Source organism: Nilaparvata lugens, chromosome 2 (genome assembly GCF_014356525.2).
Source record: "Nilaparvata lugens isolate BPH chromosome 2, ASM1435652v1, whole genome shotgun sequence".
NCBI classification, from domain to species: Eukaryota; Metazoa; Arthropoda; class Insecta; order Hemiptera; family Delphacidae; genus Nilaparvata; species Nilaparvata lugens.
This window is the reverse complement of record NC_052505.1, coordinates 35,417,330-35,438,981: the sequence shown is the minus strand read 5'-3', so window position 1 is coordinate 35,438,981 and position 21,652 is coordinate 35,417,330. Positions and strand designations below refer to the sequence as shown.

The window sequence follows — 21,652 nt, the reverse complement described above, 5'->3', positions numbered from 1 at the left end:
CATAATAGATACCCTGATGCCCGCCCATTAGTCACACATTAATGAACCATACTGATATTTTCTGGAACTAGGAGACTTCTAAGACTGATCTTGAAGTATAAAAAGTCAAATGTAAAAATAACTAACACATTAAAAGATAAAAATGCATGTTAATTATATGGACAGCTAAATTGACCCAAGGTTTTATAGGAATTTCATCACATATTTGATAGCCTGATGCCGGTATAAACTAAACTACGATGAAAGACTAAATGTTATAAAACATATAAAAATAATTATAATAATAGATAATAAATATAACATAAAAAATAGATAAACTAAAAATAATCTAATAACATAATATGTATGTTCGTTTTCAATTCAAACCAGCAATATTGTAGTTGGTTCGGCCAGAGCATTCGAACTGTAGCGCCAAATGCCAGACTGGTTCTGTGAATAGCAGGCTTGTGTTTGCGCACGCGCAAACCGTCCTGCCTGCTTGGCATTCTGGATGTTTTTAGTTTCGTCCTAGTACAGTCATCTTGTTTTTCGTCAGTCGTTCAGTTTGTCTTGTATTGCCAGCCCGTCGTCTTGTGCAAGACCAAGTTTGTATTTTGTAATGTAATTTCAATCGGAAATTTCTTGTAGATAATTGTTTGAGTATAGTGTGTGTGAATTGAGTATAACAGCGTAAATAGTGTTAAATTGAATTAATTTGAATCGGATTTGAATTTATAAAGAATCCAGTTTGAGCTTTGTTCAAATACAATACAGAGCCTGCAAGTTGAACACGGAAAAACAGCCTGGAAGCGAAAACCTATCTTTTTCCCAGATTTCTTCCCACCTCGAATCTGACCAAAACACCTAATAAAGGCTTCGAAGGGCAAGTAGACAAAATTGGATTAAATCTGGTGAGTTTTTGCTCTTTTTTATTGTTCATTAATGCAGAGTTTAACTGTACAAGTAACCTGGCTCAAATTGAAGAGTAAATTTTGCTCCTTGTTTGTATTTGATTATTTGAATAGTAAATTACAGTCCTCTAGTAGCTCTAGCCTGAGCTTTGTTCAGAACATTTTTGATCCTCCAAACCGTGATGAATTTAAATTTGTAATTTATTGATTAATTCACACACATTGGATTTAAGCAATTTCGTATTTGTCCAGTGTTGGCATGTTGAGAATGGTCTGATCCATGCTCAACTTAGTTTTGTTGTAGCCTTGTTCTAAGAGCAAGGTTTCTTGTCAATTTGTATTTGTCTGAAATTAAATTTATTTCAGTTAAATTTGTAATTTTCCTGAAACTAGGCTCATTGTGCTTTTTTCAGGAATTTGTTTGTTTGTTGGAAATTTGTATTGTCCATTTGTATTGTACATGTTAGTGAAGGTTAATCACAGCATGATTTTGTTTGTTCAATTCAACAAGTTATCGTTTGTTTGTGAGTTGTTGGAAGAACATTATCTAATCATATAGTTTTGTCTTCAGCAGTAACTTGTCTTGTGAATTGATAATCAAAGTTTAACTTTGATAACTTACTAGTCGTGATTCTTCCTTCCATTTAGTTTTGAACTCATTATTGTTTTTTTGTCTGTTGTTTGTATTGTCGGGGCTGAATTGTTTTGTGTATGAGTTCAAGATGGAGGAAAAATTACAGAAACAAATCAGGGTGCATCGCGCTAAACTGGAACAATTGTATGCTGGATTGCAAAAAATTTATGACCTGTCTAAAAATGTCTCTGATCTAAAAGTTGCTGAGCAATTTTTAGTGTTGTATCCTCGGGTGTCTCAGACCATTTCAGATTATGAAAAGACAGAATTAGTGGTTAATGAGTTGGAACTTGAGTTGAATAAAGATTATGTTGTAGCATTCAACGACTCACCCCTAGATCTGTTTCAGTATATTGAAGTAGCGGCTAACACTCTCAAACAGAAAGAGGCGACTGATGCTATTGCTCAATCTTCGGCAGCTGCAGCAGCTAGTGCACAGCCGGTCGTGTCCGAGTCTGTACTGCCCAAAATCGACCTTCCAAAATTTGATGGGAACCAGACTCAATGGTTGGTGTTTTATGAACTATTTAAGGCATTGGTACATGACAACAAGAGTTTGAACGATCAGCAGAAGGTCCAATATCTTGTAAGTAGACTTACTGGACAAGCAGCAAATATTTGTCATCATTTGCCACCATTGGCTATCAATTATCAAATAATTTGGCAGGCATTATTGACCCGCTATAACGATCCACGGGCGCAAGTTGATGCCTATTTCAAACAAATTTTTGAATTTCGTCCAATAAAATCAGAATCAAAAGCAGGTTGTATTGCGATTTTGGATGGGTTTTGCAGTTCAATCAATGCAGTGAAGAGATTGCGACTCACTGATTTGTCAGACTCGATATTCCTCTATCATGGCTTGAGATTGCTGGATCCAAGTTCTCGTAGAAATTTTGAATCGGCCGTCCGTGACAAGGCTATGCCAACTTATACCGATTATGTCAAATTCATTGAAAAGCAAATTAAGACTCTTCCTTCTGATGAGAAACAGACTGAATCGTTTAATATGAGGCACAAAAAGGATAATAAATCAAAGGTGTTTGTAGTTCAATCTAATGATTCATCTAACGATGCATCTAGTAAAAAGCCCAATTGTCTGAAGTGCTCAAAACCGGGTCATCAGTTAGTAGATTGTGCTAGTTTCTTGAAAATGACTCCTTGGGATCGTTATTGTTTGATTAAAGGAAAGTTTTGTTGTTTTCGTTGTCTTGATGTGGATCATTTGAGTAGAGATTGTCGTAGTAAAACTCAGTGTGCTCAATGTCGAGAATCTCATCATTCTTTATTGCACTTTTCCAGATCAAGTTCCAATGAAGGTGTTGCATCCTCGTCGAACTCCAAGGCAGGTGGCACATCACCTATTAGTTGTTGTTCTACATCCAACGATGTAAAAAATTCGACCGTTGTGTTGTCGACCGTCACTGCACATATTCGAGATTGTAATGATCAGCTTTGTGATGTTCGTTTCTTGATTGACACCGGGAGTCAGTGTCATTTTGTTACAGCCAAATTGTGTCGGCATTTGAGACTACCATTCCAGCCCATGAAAACCGTTGTTCGTGGATTCGGTGGTGGTACTAGTGAAGTTCGAGGTCGTACTTGTGTGTCGATTCAGTCGAAGTTGGATCCTACCATCAAGTTTTCGATGGATGCCACAGTGGTAGATAAGTCATCGACAAGTTGCCTTCTTGTGAAATCGACAGATCCAAACTTCATCATCTTGAAAATCTCACACTGGCTGACGACAAATTCTACCTTCCTAGTAGAATAGATGGCATCATTGGTGCGGAGTTAGTTCCTCACTTGCTATGTGGGAGTCCTAGTATAGGTGAATCGCACGAATTGATGACTGTTAATAGTGTCTTTGGTCACATTCTGATGGGGAGAGCGCTGATTCTCACTTCAACAAAGAATGTGTCGAATTGTTTTACAGCCATCTGTAGTCCATTCGTTAATAGTCCATCGTTGGATAGTTTTGTGGAACGTTTTTGGGAGTTGGAATCGTGCCCTGCACCAAGCTGTCAACTGAAACCGGAAGAGTTGGAGTGTGAGGTAAATTTTCGGAAGTCTGTACATCGTGTGAATTCTGGTCGTTTTGTTGTTGCCTTGTCATTTGCGGAGCCGCCAAGCAGCTTGGGAGATTCGTATGCTGTCGCCGAACGCAGACTGCTGACTTTGGAGAGACGACTAGAGCTTGACAGCAATACTCGTATTTCATATCATGAAATATTGATCGATTACCTACGTCAGGGTCACATGTCGTTTGTAGCAGATCAGACAGACCGAGGTGGTTACTACATACCGCATCACGCCATCGTGAAAGCAAGCAGCACTACCACGCCCATCCGAATTGTATTTGATGCTGGTTCCAGAACATCATCGGGTTTGTCATTGAACCAGGTTCTTCATGCTGGTCCCAAATTGCAGACTGACATTTTTGTTTTGTTAGTTAATTTTTGTTTGTTCCCAATCGCACTAACTGCCGACATTAAACAAATGTATCGACAGATATTAGTGGAGGATTCCTGCCGTCATTATCAGCGTGTATTGTGGAGATTTTCGCCGGAGGATCCGATCGAAATTTATCAGCTCAATTGTGTTGTTTTTGGTGTTTCAAGCTCTCCATATTTGGCGCTTCGTACCGTCCACCAGCTTGTAGAGGAGGATGGAAATCGTTTTCCAGCAGCCAAGGCGAGAATACCAAGAGACATGTTCATGGACGACTTAGTCACATCTGTCGCCACAGAGTCAGAGGCCGCGGAGCTGTATTGTCAGTCCAAGCAGCTGTTTGAGGGAGGAGGTTTCTCGCTCACAAAGTGGACTTCAAATTCACCATCAATGTTGGAGAAATTCTTGGAGGAAGAGAAATCGTTTTCGTACAAGGATTTCGAAGCAGACAACTCCTTGGCTATCTTGGGATTGAATTGGCAACCTAGTACTGATCTGTTTCAGTTTTCCGTCAAGTGTGGTGAGGTCGTCGCTACTAAGCGTTCTATTCTGTCAGTGATGGCTCGTATCTATGATCCACTTGGTCTCTTGTCACCGTTTACATTATTTCTAAAATGTCTTGTCCAGAAACTGTGGAAATTAGGAGTGGATTGGGACGAGAAGCCGCCTGAGTCTATATGCACTCTTTGGGAGAATTGTCAAAAAGAGTTGCCTCTATTGTTGAAATTTGCTGTTCCACGTCACGTTGGTTTGTTTCAGGATTCTCACATCAGTTTGATTGGTTTTTGTGACGCATCATTGTCTGGTTATGGTGCAGTTATCTATGTGAAGTCGCAGAAGGAGAGCGAGGAGTCAAGAGTTGTATTATTGTGTTCCAAGTCCAAGGTAGCACCATCTAAAGTTGTTTCAATACCTCGTTTGGAGTTGTGTGTGGCACTCTTGTTGGCAGAACTCATGAATTCAGTAGTCACTATTATTAGTGAACGTTGTCATGTGTCTCGTATTGTCGCACTCTCTGATTCGACAGTCACCTTGTGTTGGATTAATGCTCCATCCGCGAAATGGCAAACTTTTGTTGGTAATCGCGTCGCAAAAATACAGGATTCTTGTATACAGGAGTGGATGCATGTTGCCGGAATTGAAAATCCCGCTGACTGTTTGTCTAGAGGTTTATCACCAGTTGAGCTTGTGAACTTTCCATTGTGACTCTCAGGTCCATCATGGATAGCAGAGGACGAATGTGATTGGCCCGTCCGAACTCAAATGGAAGAGATAGTGGATCCACCGGAGGCGAAAAAACCGTCAGTGTTGACAGTCACAAAATCTCCTGATTGTAACAGCAATGCAGTATATTCATTGATTGGTCGTTGTTCGGATTATGGTCGTCTTTTGAGAATTGTAATTCTTGTTCTCAAATTCTTACGAATCTTACCCCAATCAGAAGATTCAGATTTCGATGTTGCTGAGAGGTATCTATGTAAAGTGGTACAGAAGATACATTTTTCATCTGAATTTGTGCAATTGGATAAGGGAGAAGATTGTTCTATGCGCCTACGTCGCCTGTCTCCATTCATTGATAAAGGTGTGATTCGCGTCGGCGGTCGTTTGTCTCATGCTGGACTTGAATTTGAGACTTGTCATCAGATGATCCTACCAAAATCCGACGCTTTGTTATCGATGTTGATTGATTATCATCACAAGAAGAACTGTCATGCTGGACCTTCGTTATTGTTGTCTTTGATCAGACAGAAATTCTGGATACTGTCTGCTCGCTCTATTATTTGTATTTGTGTTTTTAAGTGTAATTGTTGTTTCCGTGTTCGACCTAGTAATAATGAAATTATATCCACTCCCAACTCGATAGTTGTGGTGATTGTTGCAGTTTTTCTTTTGTGTTGTTTTTTGGTGTTGGTGTTTTGTTCTTTTTGTCATGTCTGGATTTTTCCCTTCCTTGGTTTTTTCAGTTTTGTAACTTGGCTGAAAAATAGTTTTTCAGAGGCGGGGGTATGGTTCGGCCAGAGCATTCGAACTGTAGCGCCAAATGCCAGACTGGTTCTGTGAATAGCAGGCTTGTGTTTGCGCACGCGCAAACCGTCCTGCCTGCTTGGCATTCTGGATGTTTTTAGTTTCGTCCTAGTAGTCATCTTGTTTTTTGTCAGTCGTTCAGTTTGTCTTGTATTGCCAGCCCGTCGTCTTGTGCAAGACCGAGTTTGTATTTTGTAATGTAATTTCAATCGGAAATTTCTTGTAGATAATTGTTTGAGTATAGTGTGTGTGAATTGAGTATAACAGCGTAAATAGTGTTAAATTGAATTAATTTGAATCGGATTTGAATTAATAAAGAATCCAGTTTGAGCTTTGTTCAAATACAATACAGAGCCTGCAAGTTGAACACGGAAAAACAGCCTGGAAGCGAAAACCTATCTTTTTCCCAGATTTCTTCCCACCTCGAATCTGACCAAAACACCTAATAAAGGCTTCGAAGGGCAAGTAGACAAAATTGGATTAAATCTGGTGAGTTTTTGCTCTTTTTTATTGTTCATTAATGCAGAGTTTAACTGTACAAGTAACCTGGCTCAAATTGAAGAGTAAATTTTGCTCCTTGTATGTATTTGATTATTTGAATAGTAAATTACAGTCCTCTAGTAGCTCTAGCCTGAGCTTTGTTCAGAACAGTGGTAAAAGAAACTATCATTACATTGATGTTGAGATTAAAATACGATAAAGGAATCACCTGATCAGCATAGCTGGTCAGGATAATCTTATTCATTTTTACTAGAGAAATTAAACTGTGGTTAATCATTCCTGTGAGTTCTACAATTCCAATTAATGTGATTTTCTATCGCATTTGAATATTCCCTTGTAAGCAGTATGCTATGCAATGCTATAAAGATGGCAATCAAAGAAATGGGAATCGAAACAAAAATAGATGTTTCAAAATATATTAATTTAAACTCCAGGTAGCATTACGAGAGTACAATATCCAAATATATTGGAGCTGATATTACCAATATTAAGTGCCGACGTTATATGGTTTGCTGGAAGCTCAAGTATTAATTTATTTTATTCAGATTATAGTGTAAGTTCAATGTTTCCATCTTTTTATGCTATGTTTATATACCGATTGTTATAAACTCCGTCGATTTATGAAGTTACAGAACATTATTGATATAAAGTTACATATCGTCAATCAAACTATATTCCATCTGCATCAAAATTGATAATTCTTCAGTTTATACTTTGTAAAAGTAATTAAAAAGTTAAGTACGACTATATTGTGATTTATTTTAATTAGTGTGCAAGCCAGCATGTATTGTAAAATCTGCATAAATGAAGAAGATTAATCTCAGCTGGTCAAAAGTGCACCATAAATTTCAGGACAAATTTCAAATGCAAAACTGTGTAGGCTACTAAAGGTAGACGCACACAGATCGTCATCGGACGGACGAAACGCATCGCACGGATCGGATTATTAGATTTGATGCAATGTTTTCAATTGGAGTGCGCATACCTATCCGCATCCATATAGGTATGCGCACTCCAATTGAAAACAATGCATCAAATCTAATAATCCGATCCGTCCGATGCGTGCCGTCCGTCCGATGACGATCTGTGTGCGTCTACCTTAAGAGAGCAGAAACAAATCGGAGAAACGATCAGTAAAATGAGCACTATTTTATCAGTAGAAAACTTATCATCAGCTGACCACATCATTGAAGTAGCAGCCGGGCTCGACAGTGACCACCATTCCAGCAAGCATGCTGCGAGCCGTGCGCAGTCTGTTGAAGCCGGCCTCGGTGGGACGTGCGGGGTGCCCTTCCCAGGTAGCCTCCAACATCGTGCACATCGCAGCCCAGCAAGTGGCCCAAGCCGTGCGGCATCAGTATAGCGCCGATTCCATCCTGCAACAAGTCAAGATTATATGAATTGGGCCCAGCCACACTTTAGGTTTTTGAATCTATATCTAAGGTATACGATTACCTAAAGCTGGCCAATAACAATAGGAGATGTATTATGAATAAATAAACCACTGGTATGTGTCTATGATAAAGGTATATTATAAATGATAAAGGTATGTATCTATGATGAATGTAAGTCGTCATAAATGTGTCATCACAGCAAAAGGCTTCGAACAAAATTTTTAGAGGTTAGGTTTTTGTATCTTAAATTTGTTTTGCTTATTTCTTCTCCACTCTATTTATGGTTGAATTATTTTTGTGTAATTATAAATTGTAATTACTCAGTGGTTTATTTATTGTTATTGGTTGCTTATTTTATGTTAGAAGCCGATGACAAAAAAATATTATTCATGTCTAGCTGGCAGGCTCGCTTCGCTCGCCTTATCCGTCTAGCCTGGACCCCCGGCTAGATTATCCAGTAATAGGATTAGCAGTAATATTAGCAGAGCCATATGAGTGCAGAGGGTTCCATGAAGTTCGGAATACCTCAAGGAACAGTTTTAGGACCAATTTTGTATTCGATCTTTGCAAATGAGTTGTGCTCCATTCAAATTCAATGTAGAGTTATATCCTTTGCTGACGATACAGCACTCCTTTTTCAAGGAAAGAACTGGGAAGAAGTGTTCCAAACAGCAGAGATAGAACTCACAAAAATCACTAGTTGGTTAAGAAATAATTTATTGTCATTAAATTCAGAAAAAAACTAAATTTTTAACTTTTTCTTTAACAAATAGCACAGAAGCACACATGGCAACAATGGAGCTTCATTATTGTGATAGAAATAGTAACAATAATTGTAATTGCCCACTAATAGAACTATAATCTAGAGAGAGTACCTCTTCGAAACAGTTGTTCTGGTAACTAAATTAAAAATTCTGTCAGGTTGGCATTAAGTTGAGTTGACTTTGTTAGGTTGGCACCAAGTTGAAGATTGAAATGCATTTATCCAGGACCTCCTAAATACCAATTTATCCAGTACCTCCTAAATACCTATTTAGGAGGTCCTGATTTATCGCGGAAAAATTGATTGGGTACTGCTACTTCAATCAGAGCTATTCCTGGGAATATTATATTACTAGCCGTCAGGCTTGCTTTGCTCGCCATATCCGTTTAGCCAGACGTTTAGTCTGGACCCCCGACTGGATCATCCTAACATTTATGATAAAAATATGACATAACATTTCAAATTTGGTAGCTGTGTTCAGTTGGCCCTTTAGAGACGCAATAAGAACGGATTTGGAAAAATTTCCAAAGATACGCCCAAAATCTGCGTTTTTTAGCGTTTTCTCAGCTTTATCGAGAACAAATAAACAGAAAATGTTCAAATCTACTACAGAAGCTCAGCTGGGGTGCAATGATGTTGTGTTAGAAGGAATTTGTAATAACGCCAAAGATACGCCCAAAATTAGCGTTTTCTCAGCTTTTCTGCGTTTCCTCACCTTTTTAATAATTGATGGACATTATATTTAAAAAAATTCAGTACACAGGTTTAGCTGAGGTGGAAGAATTTTATTCGCCAAAGATACACCAGTATAGTAACAGGTGTTTTTCGAGATCAAATTGACATAATACGTTCAAATTCGGTACAGAGGTTCCGCTGAAGTCTACATGCAGGCGAGCGAAGCGAGCCCGCTGATCACATTTTTGGACAATCCAGTCGGGGGTCCAGAATTTGGTAAAGAGGTTCCGCTGACGTCTACATGCAGGCGAGCGAAGCGAGCCTGCTGATCTCATTTTTGGACGATCCAGTCGGTGGTCCAGGGGGCGGAGCCCCCTGGCTAGATGGATATGGCGAGCGAAGCGAGCCTCACGGCTAGTTGTATATATTGTTGTTATTAGGGTATATGAAAAAACATCAAAATAGGAACCATATCATAAATCACAGACAAAATACTAGAATAAGAAAACGTTACAACCAAGAAGTACCAAGAATGAATACAGCATTTGGGCAAAAATCACTAGGATATTTAGGGCCTACAATATCTAATAGAATACCATTAGAAATCAAAGGAGAGGAAAATTTCAATAGATTCTAAAGAAAAATTAGACATTGGTTATGCAGTATTGGGATACAAAGTAGTGAGGAACTAATAGTAAGTAGGATTTAGATTTAAGTAGTATTATTTTTAAATAGGATAATTTATAGGTAGAAAATAGTACCTCGGTTTAGTATCATTGTACTAGGTGATGCTTAGGGTAATAGATATGGTTTTAGATTTTTTGGAATTTTTGTTTTATCTGTTGTGGCATAAATTTGTATTAATTTGATGATAACCTAGATACATTATATATTATATAGTGAGGTATCATTTTGTAAACCTTGAATATTGTTATATTATTGAAAATGTATGAAAAAATAATATGTAATGTTGCTGAATTTATGAATGAACTGCTCTGGATTATAATAGGATTTTCATTTGAGCTTTCATCCATCCATCGAAAAGTCAAAAGAGACTTTCAGGCTCGATTCAATCACCAGTTTTCTTTGAATTATGAATGTAGTGCCGGGTTTCGAAAACCTCTATTTTTATCATAATTGATAAATATTCAATTATTTCTCAATTAGAGACTTGGTTAGGATATTATGAGAATTATTGTATTTCAGTCGAATAGTTCCTCGAAATTTGGAACAGGAATGGTATGGAGAGCTTAACAAACATCCATATCTAACCCTATCAAGTATGAATTTGTTCGATAAATGTAGAAAAATGCTTTGAAAACTCAATAAAAAACTTGAGAAAAGACAACCTCTAAAAAACGCTGGGGAACGCTTGAAAAACGCTGTAAAAGCACCTATATGAGGCGTATCTTTGGTGTAATTTCGAAGTCCTCTCAAGACAAAATTTCTAGACCCTTGCTGAATGTCTGTACTAAATTTTAACATGATCTGTCAATAGTTCTTGAGAAGGGCTGAAAAACCGCCGATCTTGGACGGAGCTTAGGCGTCTCAACCTGAGGCGGAATTTAACTTCCAATAGAACATTTTTATACCTCAGCTGAGCCTGTGTACCAAGTTTGAACTTTTTTGCCAATAATTAGTTCTTGAAAGAGCTGAGAAAACACAGGTTTTTGGCGTATCTTTAAAAATATTCTAAAATCCGATCTTAGTACGCCTCTAGATGGCCAACTGGACATACATGCCAAATTTGGTCCAGTAGATTTTCAGTTCTGTTTATTATGAATGAATGAGTGAGTGAGTGGATGAATCGGCGCCACTTCGCTTTTATATTATACGCCTATAGATATAGATAGAAGACAGATATAGCATGTATATGAAGCATGATAAACTTGCATGTACACACATGTTTCTCATGCATATCCTATCGTTAGTGACGAGCCTTAGGGATCGGAGGTCGCTCTCTATGTGGCTAAGCCATAATTTTCAAATTAATTTAATTCGTTATTGTATGTTATTGAGAACTTTCAACTTTGATGAAGATTATAAACGTAATTTTGACAAAATAATGAATAGTTTTTTTATGTATCCTGGATATATCAGTGAGTATATTACAACACAAACTTTCCCCAATGTAAAGCACGGGTTACCTGCTATTTCTCAATAGAATACAAATTTATGAATTATAGTGTTGTCTCCACAGTTTCTGAATGAACCACAGCATGTAGGCTAATGTAGATTATTCAAAGTATTTGTATGAGAATATTATTTTGTTCACGTTGTTGTGAGTTTTACTATTTGTACTGAATAATGTGAGTTTGAGAACATTGGTCTTGTCGCTGAAAATGTATATACCAGTTCAAATTTTTATATTTGCTTCAGATGTCAAAGAAACAGATTGTTCAACTATTAGCGAAGTATTTAAATAAATATTATAGAGTTGTCAGATGGAAGACAACCCTCCTTGGAATATGCTTCATCATCAATTACTGTAAACTGTATCTGCAATCTAAATCCTATACTAGTTACTACTACGAGTAACTTCTGTTTATATCTTTAGATGTTTGGATGTTTAGATGTTTATATGTTTGTATTTCACCGGATCTCGAAAACGGCTCTAACGATTCTCACTAAATTCAGAACATAGTAGGTTTATAATATAAAGATTCGATTGTACTAGGTCTCATCCCTGAGAAAACTCGCTAAAGGACATTAAAATGATAATTATTATTCATCCTTGGAAAAACAGATGATAATAATTATTTCGTCGTCTGTTGATGATGGAAGTGAGTGAGCGAGTTCATGTGTGTGGGACTGTGTCAAAATTATAACTCAGCTGTTGAACTTTTGTAATCATTCAATCAGGTACTAAGTGCCGGTTGCAAAAAAGCCGGGTTTTGCCCGGCCTCATTAATTCCAGTAGATCCATCTTTTTGAAATGGTCTCCTCTGATTTGGTTCACGTGAAGTTAGTCAGGATTAAAATTTAACCGGCTTTTATGCAACTGGGCCTTTGTGAGGGAAATTTTGGCATTCTTCTGGGAATTAATCTCAATTTACTGTGATTAGATAGAACATATCTGTATGAATGTTATAATTTCTTCTTTCGTAATACATTTTTATGCTTTTGTACCCCAGAGCGAAGCTCGTTCCCCGATATTATTAAATAGATATCGAGTGAACTGGCTGGCTCAGGTCTCCAGATCACCCCTGATATATGGGTGAGATTCACTTCATCCTGTATTTCAGTTCATCGATAATCAGCTGTTTGATCAACGTTTTCGTTTTTGTGTTCATTCATCTAAAATTATCATAAAATTCCGAATAATATTGTCATTTAAAAGCAGAAATCTAACCTCTATTAGGTTATCTAGAAATCTAGCCTATTAATTTAGGAGCACCCAAGAAAATTTCAGTTCTGTTAATGCTTTGAGCAGTCATAAGGCAAAACCAGCCTAAGGCACTGCCAATTAGGGTGAATCACTCTGTTCCACCCAGTCACCTAGCCTACCCCTTCGTATCCTATACTATTAAACGAGCAATTTCTGTTTATATGTTTGGATGTTTATAGTTTGTGTGAAATTAGTTGAGACTTGGCCCACCATCCGAAGAAATTACAGGGTTGTCAAATCGTGTAAAATTGCAACTTTCTCAAATTTCCAATTCAACTTCAGAATTGGATGTAGAATATCATCCCCGATATCCTAGTAGTACTAAAAAAGCTTCAGGGTTGAAGGATTGAAAGGAAATTTAACTTTTATGATAAAATTGGAAAAATTGTGAAGATTTGTTTTTATTTTGAATATCACTTCTCTCAAAATCATGGGGCGTCGTAATGCATAATAATAATTTTATATCAAATTAACGGAGAGAATGTCTCATTTCTATTGGTGTCTGGATCATTTTTATCCGACTTATAGTTATTTTTCAATAATTGACTATGTTCGTCAATGTCGAGACATTTCGAGCAGAAAACATGAAATTTTTGACATGCTAGAAACTTTCTTGTTTCGAAAGATAAGTAGGTGGTGAAAGCAAGAAGTTTCTCACAAATAATTGAAATTATTTTTCCAATTGTCAAAAGTAGTCGGAAGATCGTATTTTGTTCTCCAAGGAATTTTAAAGTTAGGAGAGCGGCTGCATGGTATGCATTGTGTACCAAATTGTATGCTGAAGGCTAGCAATTTACAAGATATTTGACTGAATTATTTCAAACGCAAGCAGCTGGATTGCCTCTAGAAAGGCAACTAGCCTCTTGTGATGGAACACTGCTTGGATTATTCGAGGGGAGGTTGCCATTTTCACTATTCACTAGTAGTTCTTTGAACAGTAGACCTCGCGCAGTTATAAACCGCAGCCTCCTCTTATACTGTCCATCAGAGTGAATCCTGTCTATATGTCTTGTCTGCGAGATATCGGTGTGAAAAGGGCTAATGGCTGTTGGGTTTGGTGTATCAAAAATGCTAACATCAAAAGCTAATCTCCTTCAAAGACATACTGGCAACAGGACAGCCCGAGTTCAAAGCAAAGGAAGTTCGAGAGACAATACTATGTTATTTTAGTTATTAATTGCATGCGTTCGTTATTGCACGCAATCAATAGTTCATTTATTTATTCACAATGGAGACAACGGGTTTCCCCAAATATGTCTCCTTAACAATAAAAATTTTACATATACAAATGAAAAAAGAAAAATAATACGAACTTATGCAATAATAAATAATACAAACAACAAAAATACCACCTAATTCAAAAATGAAAAATACAAAGATTTCAATAATACTTATGAAAAAAGTAAAAATAAAACAAATTTAAAACAGAATTCAAAACTTATAAAAATTAAAGAATATAATAACAAATAAAGAACAAAAATTTTATCAATAGAATAAATAACTGAACGACGTCCCAAACCATATGCACATCCACACTGATACACAAACTATTCATTTGATCATATCATGCTTACACAAGATTTAATTATCATATAACGCTTTCCGGAATTTAGCGCGAGAAAACCAGAAGATATCTAGGCGCCCAGATAAGCTGTTATAAGTTCTTTGCATCCTATTATTTTAATAGTGCATAAAAATTGCATTCAATGAGGCATGCAAATTTATAGTCTACACAGCTGCTGATTTTTTACCAAGTTACATTGAGATAATGGACGGAGTGAATAAAAACGAGTACGACGAGTATTTACTTACAAGTAAAGTGTAACGGGTATTTAAACTCCAAGTAAACCGATGTGAATAAAGCGTCGAGTTTACTTGTGACCATGTACTCACCAACCCGAGGGTTTACTAGGAAGTATTTACTCGCGAGACAACTGAATTCACAAGAAAGGCAAGTAAATACTTGTAGCGCCACACAGACTACTACGCATCATTTCCTGTTGTGACTTGTGCTGTTTTCGCCGCTAAACGCCGATTGCACGTGAGTGCAATCTATAGCACCAATGACAGTCGGAATGCGAAATTTTGAAGCCCAATGTGCCTTGGCCTGATCCATATCTTCCTTCAATAGTGCGTGGAAATTTAATCCAATCCTCAGACTTCGACACAATTTTATCCAATACACTTGAAATGTTCTGCTGGCGGTACTTCTTTCAACCCCCATGTCGTTGGCAACACTACTTTGGAATCCTGGATCACCAAGATATCTTCAGAAAAATTTCCATCTTTTTCCTTGCATTTAATCCTCCACCACTTGCATCAGTGTTTTCATCAAGAAAGTACGAAGTGAGAAAATTTACGTTTTCGCTCTCAAACCGTTATAGTCCCTTAGATAGATCGGGACTTATATCACGCCGGTCTCTATAACGTTTCACACCATGCAGGTTCATAAATGCAGCCATCTCTCGTGTACAAGTACGACTGCAAGTCTGGGGTCAGGTTGACTTGCAAATGGACGAGTATTTACTTGCTACAGAAGTATTTACTTGCGTTTATTCACACCAAAATTGGAATTTTTCGGGGGTTTACTAGCCTCTCAAGTTATTTACTCGCGAGAAAGAGTAAATACTTGTTTTATTCACTTTAATTTTGGCGTTTACTTGTCATTCAAGTATTTACTTGTCCTACTCGTTTTGTTCACACCGCCCATTGAATTGCATGCGATTTATAATCCACTCGACAGCTGATTTATGATGAATAATTCTATGGTCTGATTTTTACTCTAATGTTGGCGTATGAAGGAGGCTCCTTTTTCCTTTTATATTATCCTTGAAATGCAAAATTTCCAAAAACCTTGTATAAACGTCGACGCGCAATTTAAAAAGAAACATATCTGTCAAATTTTCTTGAAAATCTATTTCCGCGTTTCGCTGTTAATGCGCAACATATAAACATTTAAACATTCCACAGTCTCTGGTAGGAATCAACAACTATTTTGAGCTAGCCGGGATCAACGGTTCAAGGGGCAATCCAAAACATGGGAGTGACCAGAGAAAAATATATGGCAGACTCTCTATCTGCTATCAATTCTAACAATCTCAATACCGTACTAACAATCTAAAAGCTTGGCAACAAAAATCACCATCGTGGTATTAGAAAATATTGGATTCATAGTGTTAAACCTGATCCTTTTAAAGCTTTCTTGAAAAAATTCTCCCCAACATATTAAATGATAGCTTCAAATACCAGAGCTAGAAGCATCCTTAAAAGCTCTTGAGGGAGGCTTGACACGCCAAGCCTGAGTCAGCCAGGCCATATAATATTATGATTATTTACCACTACGACTTCAATAATTCACGATAGGTATGAAGTACCATGATATTAATAAAATTCACTCACTTTAATCATTTCATCAACATCTCCAACCAAAACTCCATATTTCTTGAGGTCGGTTAGTATCACCTCGAAGGACAAGCGGTGCATATCAACCCAACTGACACCTGCAAAGCACATCAATAAGTATGATTTATGTAATACAAATTGAGAGAATAATGAAATCAGCATAAATCATCAGGTCTAAAATTAATAAGACATCAATTGATTGATTGATTTTTATTAATTTACTCATATACATTAATACATAGGTACCAGTATTCCAATTCCAATAAAACAACCAGGTATCCAATTCAGATAAAACAACAGGCATTCACACAAAAATGCCTTAAACCCTGAATAAAAATTCAACTAATTAATAACCCAAGAATTGAGATTTTCAACATGGTACCGAATAGAATAGGTGGTTTGAAGGTATTTTGTCAACATCAGTACCTATTTTTGTCATTCTATTCGATAGAATTGTCTTTTTAAGAATAACGGAGTAGCCTACTAGAAACTGATAGGATTTCTAAAATAATTATCTTATTCATATATCATCATTAATTAAACGAATTTCAATACAAGTTACCTCAAACCATGAATAATTTACACAAACTGTGCTGCAACAAGAACAACGCCAAGGATCTCTCTCAGTAAATATGAATACTTGAATCCAAATCTATAATATCCCCTGCTTACACACATTTTTAGAGTTGTCACAGAAGCCAGTTCAAGATGTTAATTTGCAAATTATAAGTTTTAACAGATTCTGAATTGGAATATTCAAATTCAAAACGACTTTATCATTGATAAAATTTTAGTAATTCATAGCAGATTTTGATTTGAATAATCGTGGATAGTCTTATAATCCGACTACTAACTGGTTGAAGAAGGCAAATTGTATATGAATGAGTTCATCTAAATAAAGTATAGATAATACAGTCCAAGTTTGACTTATTATTCTTCTGTATGTCAGAGGAGATATGAGATATAAGTTATAGTAACTTATTTAAATTGAGTAGGCTATCAAGAATTGAAATAATAATCAGTGAAAAATAGTATAAAGATTTTCACAATATCTTGGTTGGAAAATATAAATTTGAATAGCCACTAGAAATAATTTCTCAATTCCTTCTTCAGAGTAGCAGATCAAAAAGACAGCTCCAAACTGTTTAATAGAATCATTTGAATTTTCAAGTATATGCATCCCGCACTGGTACTTCTCTCAACTTACTGCTGTATTAGCGCAAGCATACTTCATTGATACCTAATATTTAGGTTCAATAGCCACTTTTACCATAGAGAAAAGATAGCAGTTTTACCATAGAGAAAAGATATATCCCATAGTATAATAAGATATCCCATCTAGTAAAAGATGTTTATGGTCCAAGTTTCAAACTAATTTTTGTTAACTCAAGCCGATTTCTGTCGAATACTGTCTATTATTACTATTTTGGCCCGGTGATAGAGTAAGAACAGCACTGAGAGACTACCAGCGTCACATAGCTTTACAAAAAACAACTACTAGGACTATTAACTTGAGTTAAAAATGAAATTTGGAACATAACCGCCCTATACCATGCGATATCTTCTTATATCTTTTCTCTATGGTTTTACCTGCACAATACACAATTATTAATACTATTGCTTACCTGGTTTCAAAGCTGCGATAACAGCATTTCTGGCGTTCAAAACAGCATTGTACACAGCTTTCTGGTCGTCCGTGAATTTCTTACTGATTGGAAAAGTGACAGTAATGTCCGCAGTATAGCCAGCATACTTTGCTCCCATGTCAAACAAGCTGTAAAAATTTCAGAGATATCACATCAGACTAGATGACTAGATTAATAATAATATTCGAATGGCTTTTATTGGTGGGGAGTTCCTGATGGAAGTTCCACCTCGCCTGAATTTATATCATTTAAGCCGTCATTGGGCCTTACGACTGTTATACTTCAGCCAGGACCGACAGTTTAACGTGTCCATCCGACTAGATTAATACATCGATAGAAGGTGAGATTCTGAATAAATAAATTAAAAATCCTACATTGACGGAGATTCTGTGTCAAAATATTTGAGATAGTGGCCAGAGATTCACATCTCTCAATACATGACTGAAATAGCAAAGATCTGCTCAGTACTATAAAATACATTGTTTCTCGAAATAAAATCAATCAGGATATAAAAAGTGTTTAGAAATGAATAACAGGGTTTTAACCCTTAATAATATGTTCTACATAGAACTTTAAGTTTGGAATTATATGTTGAGAGAAAAATCAAGTTGAACAGTTTCGTTTGTTGGCACCACTGCGCATGAGCGTGCAATATCTTCGCCGCAATCCGCCAGAATTGGTTGAAATTGGGTGTAAAGCACCTTATAGACAGCAAGTTGCTGAAGGCTAGAGCATTACCTACGTCACTTTTTTCCAGTATGCATCCAGACCGATGATTTGTGAATGAAAAGTGACTTAATGAACACCACTGCCCGCCAGTCACTTGTCGTCTCTACTCTCCTCGTCTATGAGCCACTTAAAGCTAGATTCCCACACACCAGTGACCGTGACAGTGAGAAATATTATTCCCAAAAGTTCAAATTTGATTATTCATATTGGCAAGGCCGTGCTGAGTGGGAGCAGTTCAATCAGAACAAATGGAAATTACATTTTCACTGTGCCGGTCACTTTCACTGGCACTAATGTCAAAATCCAGCTGATACAGCTTCCTATGCGCATGTGCATGTTCTCCACATAAACACCTTACCTAACGCCATACAATGTTTTCCTTGGTTGTTTCATCAAGGTTTGTGTTTACGAGTCTCCGCTACCAACTGTCCTTGCAAAATTCAGAAACGGATTTGAAATACTGAAGACAAAATCATTTAATCAATGTTTGAAAAGGACTCGACTAAGGACTTTATGTATGCCATGTGTCAAAAAAATGGTAGTCATATAGAACAGTTTATAAGGTTCTTTACAAAACTGTTGCTGTATAATACTTTATTCGTATTGTGAACATTGATAACTGTAAGTTCAATGTAACAAATATTATGAAGAGTTTAAACTCAGATATTCATTTATAATTATTTCAATTATTATTATTCATGAACATTCTGAATAATTCTTGATATAAGATCTTGTGTCTTCTCCTCGATAAATATCTATTTATAATCAAATCAAATTAATTTATTCCTCTTTATAAATACACATTACAAAAAATTATAGAATGCATTATAAGAAATTTAATCGCTACGAGTCACCTCCAGTCAAATTTATCAGGTTGGGTCGATTATTCTCTATGCCCTATATATTGAATACTATATATTGGTATGTTTGTATACCTTAAATAAATTCTGAACTGGAACTTTGCTTCGTTCGTTCAATAGTATGACTGTACATCCTTATCTCAAATCATTTCAAATACGGTATACAAACTACTGTGCTGATTCTAAATCCTGTTTTAATAAATATTATATAGTTGTAGAGGTATCAGGTATCCTATTACATCATAATCATCATCATAATTACAGCGTAATTATCAATAATGAATAAATTCACTTACCACAAGTCGCCACTCTGAATTTTCTTGTCATTGGGTGCTCCCGCATGACCGTAATGTAGAATAGCCCCGTTCTCACCAGAGGCGCAAATACAGGTATAACCCTCAGCACGGGAGCCTCCGACGAAGTAGCAGTAGTCGAGGAAGATGGCCTCTCCCTGATACTCATACATGCCAATCTTCAACTTCTGCATCACCATCTTGTGTGCGTCAGAGCTGATTTTGTTCACGTAGCGCATCACCTCTATCTCCAATGGAGTCTTCACCACTCGGCTGGAACACAATTATAATCATTAAAAAACGTAAATAGATATAGTAGAAATGAATAGTTAGATAATTTTAAAAGTTTTGCTTGATGGAGACATTTAGACTATATATATATATATATATATATATATATAATATATATATATATATTATATATATATATATATATATATATATTATATATATATATATCTATATATATATATATATCTATATATATATATATATCTATATATATATATATATATATATATATATATATATATAGATATATATATATATATATATATCTATATATATATATATCTATATATATATATATATATTATATATATATATATATATATATATATATATATATATATATATATAGCGAAATAGCTGCAGCTGCAACACTGACATTAAAACTGCTTCAAGAATTTTATGAAACAATAGAACTAAGAATTAGTAGAATCAAATAAAAAATGTAGAAGATTGATATTGTAAGGAATACATAATTAATCGAAGTAGAGAAACAGACATAGGTTATAGAAGAAAGGTATAATGATCGAACTTGTCTTTTACAGTGCCGTACACAATGCGTCAACTACATCAAGGATAGGAATGAATATCATTGGGAAATGGGAATGTATGAATACACTCAGTCAACATATAAATATTTTCTTGCTTGTATATGTTTTTCTATGTTTTTTTATGTAAAATTGGTGTTGTACCGTTGGAAGTTGAATAGATAAATAAATACTATATACAGTAAATAGTTAAATTCTTGATGGATTTCATCAATAAGAATATCACAGATTGAGTATATTCTACGATATTATGTGATTGTGATAAACAGCTACTAGTAAAAGACGAATCATAATGATAGAGTAGCATGATGGGTGAATAGAAGTAAGAAATGACTTATAAAAAATATAGAATTGACCAATAAATCAATTGAGAAAAAAATGCTGATAACTGTAATAATTGAATAACAACTCACCATATGTGTATGTTGTGATAGAACACAGGATTGAATATAGAATAGGTAGGCTACTGAGGAATAGAAGAATTATCACTCTTCTGCTAAACATCAATCCCATTTGGAGGTGAAATCCCTGAAAACCTCTTCTTTCATGTCTGATATTTATACATGGATGCTTGATAAATATATTCTTTACATCTGATTTTCAAAAAAAATAAGTACGAATTTCTAGAGGAAAATGACATCAGATTTTAATACATCAACTCTTCTAGTTAAAATAGCACCTTTAGATATTGATAATAAAGTTCACAAGTAACAATTAGTATTAGGAGTCAAATGTTGAGACAATTTCTAGTAAAGAGTCATTCTTATTTTTGTTTATAATTTACTAGATGATCATCATTGCATCTCTATTGTTATTACTTTTGAAACAACTCATTACAACTAGTAATTCATCTAAAATAAATTTTGGTTATAGAATCTTTATTATCTCATTATATTCAATCAATTAATGTAGCGGTTGTTTTTGTTACTTATTCTTAGCTACATTAATTCATAAAATAATATAGTAATAGGCCTAATGATATATGGAAAATCATGAAACAGAATAATTTCACAAAATCATGTATTGACTATATACATACAAAATACAGTTTCACAAACTTAGGCATGATAATTACGTTGCTACAAAACTACCTACACTCACAGACGGTAAAACAAAAAAATGATAATTATTAAAACAGTATCACAGTTTTTAGAAACAACTTACA

The 21,652-nt window shown here is 35.7% G+C and overlaps 1 protein-coding gene across 1 annotated transcript in view; it reads right to left on the bottom strand.

Annotated features, from left to right (window-relative positions):
- Positions 1 to 7,657: 7,657 nt before the first annotated feature.
- Positions 7,658 to 21,652, bottom strand: part of LOC111044022 (xaa-Pro dipeptidase) — a 132,736-nt gene continuing 118,741 nt past the window's right edge. Inside the window, 5 exon segments of the mRNA XM_039421097.1 lie at positions 7,658 to 7,795; positions 7,797 to 7,877; positions 16,121 to 16,221; positions 17,749 to 17,897; positions 19,655 to 19,924. Of these exon segments, the coding sequence (XP_039277031.1) occupies positions 7,673 to 7,795; positions 7,797 to 7,877; positions 16,121 to 16,221; positions 17,749 to 17,897; positions 19,655 to 19,924 (724 nt within the window). The 3' untranslated portion in view covers positions 7,658 to 7,672.